The following is a 14,506-nucleotide window of genomic DNA, read 5'->3' on the forward strand; positions in this document are numbered from 1 at the left end:
TATGTGTGAACTTACACACTTATTGATAGCGATGACTTGTTTAACCAACTTACATAGCTTGTGAGTAGCTATATAGCTTTTTGACTGCAATGGTCATATTTGTCACCGCTCATTTAGTAGTTGATTGATTTATGAACAATTAACAATAAACTCCTCTAGGACATTTTTTAATTTTTCTCTAATATTTGAACTATTGTTTCAATTACTTCCCACTACACACTACTTGCTCTATGTCACTTGGAATGTTGATCACGACGACAAATAGTTGCTAATAAGAGTGTACGTACGTGTGACTACAATGATAAGTATTTCATGAAGATTTTCAGGTCGCATGATCAATTTTTCTACAACTAGAGTCTTCGAAAGTCGACATATTCCAAAGGATTAGCGGATGGTTGATCGCAAGTCATTCCATGTAGTTTTATCATGGACAACACCAGTACTAGTGATAATGAGCATGTCCTGATTATGAATAATGGACTATGTTGATCAAGTCCTAGAAGGTGGTGGCCACTTGCTCATTTGATTGAAATGTTGATCATGATAAAAAAAACAACAGCTAATAATTGTGTGCATACGTGTGAACTTACACACTTGTTGACTGCAATGACTTGTTTAACCAATTTATAGCTTGTGGGTAGCTATATAATTTTTTTAACTGCGTAGGTTACATTTGTCACCCTTATTTGGTAGTTGATTGATTTCTAAATGGTTAATTTTTGGACTACTTGTAATTTCAATTCAACAATTTTACACACAATAAACTTATATAGGACATTTTTCTAATTTTTCTTTAACTATTCAAACCATTGTTTCAATTACTTCCCACTATACATTACTTACTCCGTGTCACTTGGAATGTTGATCATGACGAAAAATAGCTACAAATAAGTGTGTACGTGTTATGACTGTGATGATAAGTATTTCATGAAAACTTTGAGGTCGCCTAGTCAATCTTTCTACAATATAAAGTTTTTGGAGGTTGACATACTTCGAAGGATCACTGGATGATTGATTGCAAGTCATTCTATACGGTTTTACTATGGACAGCACCACCACTAGTGATAATGAGCATGTCCTGATTATGAATGATGGAGTGTGCTGATATCAAGTCCTAGAAGGTGCTGGTCACTTGGTCATCTAATTGGAATGTTGATCAAAAAAAAAAAAAAAAAAAAAACAGCTGCTAATAAGTGTGTACGTATGTGTGAACTTCACACTTATTAACTACAATGACTTATTTAACCAACTTCCATAGCCTATTGGTAGCCATTTAACTTTTTGACTACAAATGTTATATTTGTCACTGCTCACTTGGTAATTAATTGATTTCTAAACAATTAACTTTTTGACTACTTGTAATTTCAATTCAACGATTTCACACACAATACACCTGCATAGGACATTTTCTAATTTTTCTCTAATTATTTGAACTATCGTTTCAATTACTTCCCACTACACATTACTTGCTTTGTGCCACTTGGAATGTTGATCACGATGAAAAATAGCCGCTAATAATTGTGTACGTACTTGTGACTGTGATGATAAGTATTTCATGAAGACTTTGAGATCGCATGGTCAATCTTTTTACAACTAGAACTCTTTGGAAGTTGACATACTTCGAAGATCACTGGATGGTTGATTGCAAGTCATTTCATATGGTTTTACTATGGACAATACCAACATTGATGATAATGAGCACTTCCTAATTATGAATGATGGACCATGCTGATATCAAGTCTTGGAAGGTATTGGTCACTTGTTCATCTGATTGGAATGTTGATCACGACAAAAAAGAAAAAAAAAAAAAACAACTGCTAATAAGGATTTACTTGTTTTGCGGAAAATATCATGTTTCAAAAATATTTTCCAAGAAGTTATTTTCTTGGAAAATGACTATATTTTCCGGTGTTCAGCTGAAACCCGAACTTTGAATGGAAAACATTTTCCACCATTCGTTAACTAATTTAATTGTTTGGGAAAAGTTATCAAAAATTGAATTTAATATTTTTAATTGACCAAAAATTAGATTTATTTATATATTTTTTAATGAATTTTTATTATTTTTTTCTCTCTTTTTTTTTTTCCCTTCTGCCTTCCTCCTCTTTCCTCCGCCGTTGCATGCTTGACGATAGCCGTTGCCCAGGCCCAACCAAGACCAGGTCACCAAATTCGGCGAGCTCGAGGCTCGGTTGATCTTGCCCGAGCTTGCCAAAGTTTCGCTAAGCTCGGGTGAGCCGCGAGCTCATTGGATTTGGTGGTGGAGCTTGGGCTCGCCTTGATCGGGAGCTCGAGCTCCACCGCCGAGCTCGGCGAACCTCGGGCGAGGTCGAGCCCCGCCTAGCTCGTTGGATCCGGCGAGGCCCGAGCTCGTTGAGCTTGGGTGAGCTCGGCTTCGACAGATAGGGCTAGGCGGAGCCTCACCAGCCTAGGGCGAGGCTCGAGCTAGCTTGCGACTGGTCACCGGCCAAGGCCAAAGAAGAAGATGAAAATGAAAGAAAGAAAAGGAAAATAAAAATAAAAAGTCGATTAAAAAAAAAAAAAAAAAAGAAAGCATAAAAATAAAATGAAAATGTATTGGTAAAAAGAAACAAGATGGAAGAAGTTATGGAAAATGTTTTCCACTTTTGAGAAGTGGAAAACATTTTCCTCACTTTTAAATGTTGCTTTTTCTAATGATGAAAAGCATTTTCCTTACCACCAGCCATGGTGGCTCCGCTGGGTAGGCTTCAGCGATCCTCTGTGAGGGAGGGGAGAGGTTCGAAGCCTTTGCAACGCAAGGGGGCTAGCGGAGTTACTTGGCGTCTTAAGTGTGCTGCTGGGGATGGTGGGTCCTCCCGCTTAAGGCACCCGGGGTTTATGCTTCGGCTACCGGCTGACGCGGTTCCTCCAGCACCAAAAAAAAAAAAAAAAAAAAAAAAAACAAAACATTTTCATTGACTAGTTCATTTTCTGTGAAACGAATGTTGGAAAATCTAAAAAAACGTTTTCTTGGAAGTCATTTTCCGTGAAACAAATGGAGCTTAAGTGTGTACGTACATGTGAATTTACACACTTATTGACTGCGATGACTTGTTCAACCAACTTACATAGCTCAGGGTAGCTATTTAAGTTTTTGATTACACAGGTCATATTTGTCGCCGCTCATTTGGTAATTGATTGATTTCTAAATAATTAACTTTTGACTACTTTAATTTGAATTCAACGATTTCACACACAATACACTTGTATAGGATATATTTTAATTTTTCTCTAACTATTCGAACTATCTTTTTAATTGCTTCCCATTACACATTACTTGCTCCGTGTCACTTGGAATGTTAATCATGATGAAAAACAGCAGTTAATTAGTGTGTACAAACGTGTGACTGTGAATAAGTATTTCATGAAAACTTTGAGGTTGCATGGTCAATCTTTCTACAACTAGAAGTCTTTGAAAGTTGACGTATTCTGAAGGATTACTGGATGATTGATTGCAAGTTATTCCATACGGTTTTACCGTATTGGTGATAATGAGCATGTCCTGATTATGAATGATGGATTGTGTTGATATCAAGTCTTGGAAGATGCTGGCCACTTGCTCATCTGATTGGAATGTTGATCACGACAAAACAACTGCTAATAAGTGTGTATATACGTGTGAACTTACACACTTGTTGATCGCGATGACTTGTTAGACCAACTTACACAGCTTATGGGTGGTTATATAACTTTTTGACTACACAAGTCGTAACATTTGGTAGTTGATTGATTTCTAAACAATTAACTTTTTGATAACTTGTAATTTCAATTCAGCGATTTCACATACTATACACCTGTATAGGACATTTTTTAAATTTTCTCTAACTATTCGAACTATTATTTCAATTACTTCTCACTACATGTTACTTGCTCCATGTCACTTGGAATGTTGATCACGACGAAAAAAAAGCCACGAATAAGTGTGTACATACGTGTGACCGTGATGACTTTTTTAACCAACTCATATTGCCCATGAGTAGCTATAACTTTTTGACTACACAAGTCATATTTGTCACTGTTTATTTGGTTGCTGATTGATTTCTAAAATAGTTAACTTTTTTACTATTTCTAATTTCCATTCAATGGTTTTACACATGATACATTCCTACATGACATTTTTATTTTTCATTTTTATTTTTTTGTAAGTGCTTGAACTATCATTTCAATTACTTCCCCCAGTGCACGTTACTTGCCTGTGTCACGTGCATCGAAGAAGACATCATTTCTAAAACAATGAGCATGGCTGCCAATTGAAGTCATCAGTGGGGCAATTAGCAACCTTTCATTTCAAAACTCTTGTCCATTTTGATGGACAAATCCCATCACACGCCAGACAAGAAATTTTGCTAATATGTCCAACAAAATCCCCATGTACCATAGATGAAGATATTTAGTGAAATCTCAAAAGTAATATATTGAGCAATAAATTTCAAGATTAACTCTTTCGTATGAATTAATTAGGATGATTGAGGTTCAATCACGGTCGATAACTTTCTTCTTCATTAGTCTGTGTGGCAAAAAGTAAGAAAGCAAAAAGTTGCTCAAAAAAGAAACTCCAAAAGAAAGAAAAGATGATTAATGGCTTTTCTTCTTGCCCCAATCTTACTCTTACAGTTGAAAGGTAGACTTGTGCAATTTCCTCGAAAGATTCAGTTGAATGACAATATAAGCCTCAAACTACTTTAGGAGTCCCATGTACATCTTCACTTTTCAAGCAAATTCGCTCTGCTTATTTATAATTCAACCACATTAACCTATATTCAAGTTAAAAATTAACTTATTTGGTAAATCATCCCCCCCACCTTTTTGGGCCCATCTGTATATAAATCGTAAGGTATTTCAAGTGTGATACTTTAAAAATGAATCAGCACCTACGAGAAATCCCCTACACCAACATAACAACAAAAGTGCATGAGAAATCTTAAATCTTTACACATAATGCATTTGAGTCCTCATTATTTGATGAGCGCAATCAAGTCACGAACCTTTGCAAAAAGTAAAATCAAGTCTTCTCCATGGAGAAATGTGGAAACTTCCCCAAAAAACACTCAAAGCCTATGCGGTAACCTTTTATTTCACTTCTTAATATAGGCTTAAGACTTTATGACTTGATTACACCTAGGGGTGTGCAAAAGATCTAGGAACCGGCCGGACCTTTAGAAACCAGACCAGAATTTAGTGGTTCCTAAGGGAACCAGTCCAGTTCTCGGTTTCAATAATTGAAACCGGTGGGTACCGGTTCAGTTCCTAGTTCTAGGTATAGAATAGCCTATCCACCCAATCGGACCAAACTGATAATATATATTTAATTTTTAAGAAAAATTTCCAATAAAAAAATTTAAGAAAAATGAAGACCCTAAAATCATTAATTTGAAGCTCAATATCCATTAACTGAGTGATTGTCTTGTCTCACTCTCACCTTGTATCAATCGTCTCTCTATCTCACTCACGACCTTGACTTTCAAGCTCAACACCCATCGACTTACGGTGTCAACTCTCACCTTTTACTATGAGTCCATTCTTTTTACTAATCTTGCAATTAAGAATAGGGAAGTTCTTTATTTTTTGTTTTACTTTGGCTTGTCGGAAAATGTTGCACTAAGTACATGAAGCTTGATGGGACCGGTTCCATGGATCCATCCAAGAATTAGACTGCGAGGTCCAATTCTCGGGTGGATCCATAAAACTAACAGACGGTTCCCAGTCCTAATTTTTTGAAACCAATCTTTAATAGACGGTTCTCGATTTTAGAGTGGAAACTACCTATCAAGACCATGCTCACCCCAAATTACACCCACGGAATGGTTTAACACTCAATTATACTTTTCCATTTTCATAGGACCTTATTGCAGCAATTGAAAGGTTTATCACTTGATTATAGTTCATACATTAGATGAGACTTTTCGTACAATTTCCCGTGACACATGACTATGGCATTTTTTAAAAAAGCAACATTCCATGCCAAAGAATTGCATTATACTTAATGGAAGGGTTAATCCACCATAACAACCTCTTCCATTATCACAAAACCTTTCACATTTGTTCCTTGGAGCATTAGTCAAAAGGTTCACTTGCACCATTATAGAGTTTAAAGTATATGTGAATGTGTAAACATAAAGAATGGGCCATTTACCGAATTAGCCGTGATTGAAGGGCATCATTTGATCGTTAGTCTTTCTTTACATTGTTTTCTTTTTTTAAAATTGAGACAATCATTTGGTTTGGTTCGACATTAAATACTAGGAACAAATCCTAATTTGCAAACTGTCTATTGATACGATCAAAAGATACTCTGTTCATTATGGAGAAGTTCATCTTTATAGCATTTCTTGATGTTATGTTGGCTTCTCTATTGATGTTTCAGCCCATCATTTGTTCCAGCAACTTCACTGATCAAGTGGCTCTCCTCCACTTCAAATCGGCAATCAAAATTGACCCAACAAACACAATCAAAGGTGGCAATTGGACCGCCGAAGCAAACTTCTGTGAATGGATTGGTGTCATTTGCAGCAACTGCAAGCAGAGAGTGACGGCTTTAGACCTCTCGCACATGGGTCTCCACGGAAGACTCTCTCCCTACCTAGGCAATCTTTCTTTCCTGGCTTCTCTTGATCTCCGCAACAATAGTTTTTATGGCACAATTTTAATAGAAATCAGTCATTTACGTCGTCTTAAGAAACTTGTCCTGGAAGATAACCAGTTCGCAGGAAATATTCCTCCTAACTTAGCCTGGTGCCAGAACCTTGAAGTCATGTCACTCATGATGAATAGGCTAACAGGCAGCATACCAAGAGAATTCGGCACCTTCCCTAAGTTGCAAAAACTGTACCTTGGCTCAAACGACTTACGGGGCCAAATTCCAAGCTTCCTGGGCAATATATCCACATTGCAGTCCATTGCATTATTCAACGCTTCTCTCACAGGTTCAATTCCTTTAGCACTTTTCAATAGATCGCTCACGAATGTCGTTTTGATGGACAATTATCTCTCTGGAAGTCTTCCTTCCGATCTTTGCTATCGCTGGCATGACATTCAGATACTTGCACTGTCTGGTAACCAATTCAGCGGCCTGCCACTGGAGATGCTAACCCAATGCAAAGAGCTTCTCATGTTGGTGTTGTCAGATAATCGTTTTCAGGGAACCATTCCTCGAGAGATAGACAGCTTGCCAAAGCTGCGGAATCTCCATCTCGATGGTAATAACTTCACTGGCACGATTCCTCAAACCATTGGTAACATGTCAAGCTTGCGCAAGTTGAGTTTGTCTGATAACCAGATTGGAGGTGACATTCCAAGTGAGATTGGCAAGTTGGTCAATTTGAATTCGATGATCCTTCAGCATAATCTGCTAACGGGCGAAGTGCCGCAGGAGATTTTTAACATTTCTTCGCTACAATTGCTTTCGTTGATGGACAATTCACTCTCCGGAAGCCTTCCCTCGAGTTGCGAACTAAGCCCTCCGAATTTGGAAATTCTTCTTCTATCACAAAATAGCTTTGGCGGCAACATCCCTCAATACATTTCGAATTTTACGAGCTTAACTATTTTCAATGCCTGGGGCAATCAACTCAGCGGACCCATACCCATGAGTTTGGGCAACTTGAAGAAACTCAAAGGATTCTTGGTTGGATCAAATCAGCTCACTGGAGAGCCTTATGATTCGGAGCTCGGTTTTCTATCGGCTTTATCAAATTGCCAATCGCTGCAATCCTTGGATCTGGGAGAAAACCCACTTCGCGGCTCAATACCAAAATCTATCAAAAACTTCTCCAATTCCTTGCAAATTCTAGTCGCTCAAGCAGCTCAAATAAGAGGTCGCATTCCCGAGGAAATGGGTTTCTTGAAGAGATTGACTCTTCTAGCGTTGAGCAGTAACAATCTAGTCGGCAACATCCCATTGTCGATCGGAGGATTAGAAAGCTTGCAAAGGCTATATCTTGATAACAACCATCTCGAAGGACCGCTCCCCGATGAGATATGCTACTTGACAAGTTTAGCAGAGTTGGTGATTTGGCAAAATAGGATCTTGGGATCTATCCCGAATTGCATTGGAAACCTCAGCAATCTTCAAAAATTTCTCATAAGTTCGAATAACATGACATCGGTTATACCGGTTAGTTTGTGGAGCCTTCAACAACTTATCTTTCTCAATGCATCACTCAATTCTTTCAATGGAGGACTACCACTTGAAATAGGAAAAATGAGAGCTATGAATAGCATTGATTTTTCTTGGAACCGACTTACTGGCACCATACCAAGTTCCATCGAGGAGTTGGAGAGCCTTGCTTGTCTCAACTTGTCAAGGAACTCATTTCAAGGATCGATACCGCAATCAATTGGCAACCTCAAAGGGTTAGACTTCCTTGATCTCTCCTACAATGAGTTATCAGGCACAATACCAAAGTCCATGGAAGGACTCCCATATCTGCAAAATTTGAACTTGTCATTTAATAAGCTATCAGGAGAGATTCCTAATGGCGGGCTCTTTGGAAATTTCTCGGCTCTCTCGTTCATTGGAAATGAAGCACTTTGTGGAAATGCGATTTTTCAAGTCCCACATTGCAAAGTAAATGGAAAGAAATCATCACGGGACAAGCAGCTCCATTTACTATACATTATGGTGCCAATTGTGCCGGCTGTACTTTTAGTCCTTGTCATTTGCTTGCTTAGAAAGCGTGGGAACACCGGTAAAAAAGCTCCAGTTTCGGTGGAGAACCCGCTTAGAATTGACCACCCGATAATATCATATCGAGAGCTTTGCTCTGCTACTAACAACTTTAGTGAAAGCAATTTGCTTGGAACAGGAAACTTTAGCTCTGTATACAAAGGGACTCTAGCCAACGGGATAGAAGTTGCAGTCAAAGTACTAAATCTCCATATTGAAGGCACCTTGAAAAGTTTCGATGCAGAATGTGAGGTTTTCCGCAAGATTCGGCATCGGAATCTAGTCAAGGTTATCAGCACCTGCACGAACGCCGATATGAGAGCTTTGGTGCTGCAATACCTACCCAATGGGAGCTTGGAGAAGTGGCTGTACTCCAACAACTACAACTTGGGTCTCCATCAACGAGTGAAGATATTGGTCGACATCGCCACAGCGCTCGATTATCTCCACAATGGCCAACCAGAACCCATTGTGCACTGCGATTTGAAGCCTAGCAATGTTCTTCTAAACAAGGACCTACTCGCACAAGTCTGCGACTTTGGAATCGCAAAGATTTTGGTTGAGAACAAGCTTGAAACACAAACCCGAACTCTCGGCACAATTGGTTACATTGCTCCAGGTACATTTGTCGAGTTTTAATTAATCTAAGCCATTAATTGCCAATATAATTTTATAATATTAACACTTTTATGCCTCTCGAACTTATTACTTATGTCCCAAAAAGAAAAAGATCAATCACTGGTATTCTGATTTCACAAACTATGATGCTTGCAGAGTATGGTTCAGAAGGAAAAATCTCGACAAAAGGAGATGTCTATAGTTTTGGCATATTGTTGTTGGAAGTGATTACTGGGAAGAAGCCAACCTGTGAAATGTTTGATGCAAATATGAGCTTGAGGCAATGGGTAGGTGCAACAATTCCAGACAGAGTGCTTGACATCGTGGATAGCGAACTCCTTAGCACAAAACATGAAGATCTGACGTTTTTGGAACTTGAGAGCAAAGTCTTATCGATCCTAGAGCTTGGATTGGAATGTTCAAAGGATTTGCCTGAGGAAAGAATGGACATGGAAACTGTTATGGTTAAGCTCAACAAGATCAAGTTGTCATTTCCTTGACAAGAAAATAACGTGGAGAGCAATACTTAGAATTTGGGCATAGTATCAACTTAGTTTGTACACGTTCATTTCGTGTCGATGGCATTGTGTATAGCCATCTATAATAAAGTTCGTGCTTTCTGAGTCACACTCGAGCTTGACTACGGAAGGCTTAACACCTGTGCTATGTTCTTCAAGTAGAAATATTGTCTTGGGAGTTGGTAGATTTGCCAGTGACGAACATTGTTTCCTTCAAACCAAGATAAGCCTGAAGAAGATATCGTTTTGATTGATCATTGGCATCTTCTTTGGCTTTGGTAGGGCAAGCCAAGCTTGACGCCCTCTCTTGTCATGCCAGGCACAACCCATGAGCCTTGCGTGTCAATTTCAACCCCTTTTCTGTTTTAAACATTTCCTTTATTTTCACAAAAAATACTGATAATTTATTTTAATCAAACAAAATATTATTTAATTTTTCCATATTGAAAATTATAAAGCGAAATCAAACTAAATAGAACAAGCAATAGCTTGGCCTTAAAAACTCTCATGCCCGCATTACATGTCTATCAGTCATCTTCATTCCCTACGCAATGTCATAATGAATAGTAATAAGACTACCATTTCAATTGCACGAAGAGAAAATATTGAAAGTCATTTTCTTATCGTTATGATTCTTTTTTCCGAAAAAAAAAATCAAATATTATCTTCTTATTCTGATTTAAACAAATATTTATTCAAAATTTAAAAGAAGAAATTAAGAGAAGGATGAAACTAGCTGTCGCATTATAGAAACGATGATAAAATAGGCTCTTTCTTTTGCCTATCATCTCTTTCTTTGGCCTGTTTTCCATTGTCCTCTTTCAAGTTAAATGACATTAAAAAATTAAAGTAATATGTAATTGAGGGCCAAATGGGAAGTCAAAAAGTGAGATAAAACCCAATTTTGACTTAAATATGTAGATTAAGAGCATTTTTTGTTTTGATCGGCAATAAAAAAAAAGGGTATAAATATGAATGAGTAAAAACTTATATCGTTGTTTTTCTTCCTTGAAGTACAAGTAGAATGATTTGAAGTCATCACTTCCAATAAATTTTACAAGACAAGTTTCATTCGAGTAGTATTACAACAAAATGGGATATCTTAACATCAATTCAATTTGAACTTCACATTTTTCTCCTCAACAGATCTACCAAGTGATGGTTGAACATGGCCACTTCAATCTTCTAGCTATGAACCGTCGCCTTGTGTCATCCTTTTTTTAATTATTTTTTTCGTAGGAAAGTGAAATACTGCATTTAACTAGGTCCAAAAGAGGGGTATCAGTATATAAGGGATCCCAAAGAGTTTCGGGGAGGCAAAACATAGTTCGAAGGTAAAGAGTTTCTCCTATGGACGTGAGTTTCCCGCGTGAATTGATCTGAGCTCCTTAACACGTCGACCAAATCTAAACTGTAAGTCTCTGCCACTACGGTCTCGTGTCTAAGAGAGAGAAAATAATTTAGGGCTTCAAAGAGAGCTTGAGCTTCTCCCATGGACGCCGAAGACATAGCCACCGCTCGTGCAGCTCCCTCCAATAAGTTTTCAGTGGAATCTCGACATACACATGCCACAGAACCTTCCATTGCTCAAGTTCGTAAGATCCATCAATATTTATCTTAAAACAACCATCTTTCGGAGGAATCCAAGCTCTTGATGAGCTCGCAATTCCATTTCCAAATCTGCTTGATTGAGGGTTCCATCTTCTGAAACTTTGCAAACTTGCTGATCATGTGTCAACAAGGTTGCTCGGGTCAAGTTTTTTCCTCCCGAAAATGTCACCATTGTGCGACTTTCATATTTGCCACAGAACTGCGGCGACTGTCTCTTGATTTGGTAAGAAGCCCAAATTCCTTTTGATTTCCTCAAACCAAGTCTCAATCCGAGTTAGGCCTCGAATAGTGATGTGGATTCTCAGCCTTGGGTGTTCCCATATATTTTTCGTCCAAGGACACAACTGAAACAGATGCTCAACAGTTTTCGCGCTCCGATTGCATAGAGAACATATTGGTTCAACTACAATGTTTCTTCGAAACGAGTCATCCTCCGTTGGGAGTGCATTCTGACATAGATTCCACATAAATATTCTGACTTTGGGAGGAGTATTTAGCTTCCATATATCCGTCCATAGAGTGCGAGGGTGTTGGAAAGATGTTGATGCTCGGCTCTTGCTTTGTTCGTCCCCTGTTTCTCGGATGTAGATGTAACCACTCTTAACCGTGTATTTTCCTGCTTTTGTGCCCATCCATATTAGTTGATCATTCTCAGTTTTAGGCTTAATAGGGATTGCGAGAATTTCACGTACTATTTGCTTGTCGAAGTGCTCTTTCAAAACTTCTTCATTCCAATGATTTTCCCCCCTTAAAATAATTCCAGAAACCAGTTTCGGTTCATCCCTTTCTGCAGGGGCCTACTAGTGATCCTCTCCTTAACTACTTATCTTCCCTGGGTTTTAATTTTTGTTCCATTCCCTACTGCCCACGTCACTGATGGTGATATAGAATCTTTTCCCAAGATCAAACTCTGCCAACCCCACGATGGGCGTTGACCCTTTCCAGCTCACCAAAAATCTAGTCGAGGGAAATAGAGGCCTTCGAATAATTGGCTCCAAAGAGAGGTAGGGTTGTTACTCATCGCCAAGCCTATTTTGCTAACATGGCTTTGTTGAAGTCAAGCAAATCTGGAATCCCAACCCTCTCCTATCCTTTCTCGTCTTCAAAATATCCCACTTTTTTCAGTGAATTCCAGTCTAATTTCCATTTGTTCTCCACCAAGATGATGCTACTTCCTACTCAATTGCCTTACACATTGACACATGGATTTTGAAAATATTGCGGGAGGGCTTGCACCACCGTTTTAATCATGACTTATTTTCCTTCTTTTAACATCAATTTCTCCTTCCATCCTTCTAACTTTGTACTTACCCATCTCAAGATCCAGGCGAACATCTATTTCTTTAATTCTATCCAATCCAAAGAAATCCCGAGATAAATACCCCTTTTTATAAATTATAGGTACTCTTAGTGCCCCCACCATATTCTCTTTTAAGCGGTAAGGGTAGTCCCTACTAAAATAAATTCCAAATATGTTCAAATTTAACTCTTGTCTAGATGCTACACGGTATTGATTTAAAATTGCTGCCAAATTCTGATATTCCAGAATTTTCCCGTCTAAGAAGAAGATGAAATCATCCGCGAAGAGTAAATGAGAAAGGGTAGGACACCATCTGTTAAGTTGAATCCCTTTGATGCTACTATTATCAACCACAGTCTTCAATAGTGAGAATAATACATTTGCCACCAGAATAAATAAGTAGGGGGATAATGGGTCTCCTTGCCTAATCCCTTGTGTTGGCCTAAAATATTGAAGTGGCTCCCCATTGAACTTGACACTAAACAAAACAGTTGTGACGCATTGCATTATCCAATTCATCCACTTTTCGTCAAAACCTATTCTAATCAAGCATTGTTCATAAAATTCTACACGCAAGCGGACGTATCGAACAAGTAATATAATAATGAGATAAAGTATCGTCCCACGAAGATCGATGATTAATAAAATAATTAAATACTAAAATAGATTAATTTTAAAATTTATCTAACAGATCAAAATATAATTGAGAATAAATTAAAAAACAAAATTTGAAGACTAAATGCAGTAAATCAATCAGATAAATACGTTAGAGCATTCGATTTCACCATAACCATTAGATATGAATTTTAGATTGTTGTGAGTACAATAACGATATCAAACATGTGACAGTGGAATTTCCTGATCTATTTACTATCATATCTCTAGATATAGCAAACATACTCAGTTTATTAATCCACTATATCTCTATGTGAATTAAAATAAATATAAGTGCATGAAAAACTATGAATATTCCCGGTTTACAATGAGTTTTTTGGATCACCTTATCACCGAAAACTACACAAATAACGCAATATATCTTTATCCACGTTTAATTCATGGTTATATATTATAATGAGCAATTGCATATTATCACTTCTCAGTCTCAAACATACACATCAAATCATTTAAGTGGTGGCCAATCACTCAAAAGTATTATGCACAATAATATATAACTCACATGAATGAAATCAATTATAAAACATAAAAATCATGAAATTCACATCATCATGGTTAGGCTACATCATAACCCTAACAAAAGAAAATTAGGACATAGTAGATGAAGAAATAAAAATATAAATTAAACTCACATGAATGGAAATCAATTGTAAAACATAAAAATCATGAAATTCACATCATCATGGTTAGGTTACATCATAGCCCTAACAAAAGAAAACTAGAACATAATAGATTAAGAAATATAAATATTAATTAAACTCAGCATCTTGAATCAAAGAACAAGAATTATGTCATCACTTTTGTCTTCTCTTCAAAATACTCGAAAAACTCTATAAACAATGAAAAAACGATCTAGCAGAAAAACTAACTTAAACCTAGCCCCTCTCTCCCTCTTTGTTCTCCTCTTCGTAGGATATATCTAAGATCCTTATCTCCAAGCAATTGCGCACAAAATCAAGGAGTAAATCGGAGGATTTTTGATTTGATATCTATTTCCCACTGCTACTTAATTTAAATTCCTGAGTTTTGCCATCTTTTTCCTTATCTTCTCTATATATATCATTATTCTGCATAAATAAGGAAAATTAAAATAATCAT

General features: G+C 37.5%; 1 protein-coding gene across 1 annotated transcript; it reads left to right on the forward strand.

The window, feature by feature from the left end:
- Positions 1-6,322: 6,322 nt before the first annotated feature.
- Positions 6,323-9,180, forward strand: LOC104420606 (putative receptor-like protein kinase At3g47110). Its single transcript, XM_039302508.1, has 2 exons — positions 6,323-9,077; positions 9,176-9,180. The coding sequence occupies exons 1-2, from the start codon at positions 6,323-6,325 to the stop codon at positions 9,178-9,180; spliced, it is 2,760 nt and encodes a 919-aa protein (XP_039158442.1).
- Positions 9,181-14,506: the final 5,326 nt, after the last annotated feature.

Source organism: Eucalyptus grandis, chromosome 9 (genome assembly GCF_016545825.1).
Source record: "Eucalyptus grandis isolate ANBG69807.140 chromosome 9, ASM1654582v1, whole genome shotgun sequence".
Lineage (NCBI taxonomy): Eukaryota > Viridiplantae > Streptophyta > Magnoliopsida > Myrtales > Myrtaceae > Eucalyptus > Eucalyptus grandis.

Excerpts from the sequence above, each read along its gene's own strand:
- LOC104420606 (XM_039302508.1), top strand. The coding sequence starts at position 6,323 with ATGGAGAAGTTCATCTTTATAGCATTTCTTGATGTTATGTTGGCTTCT.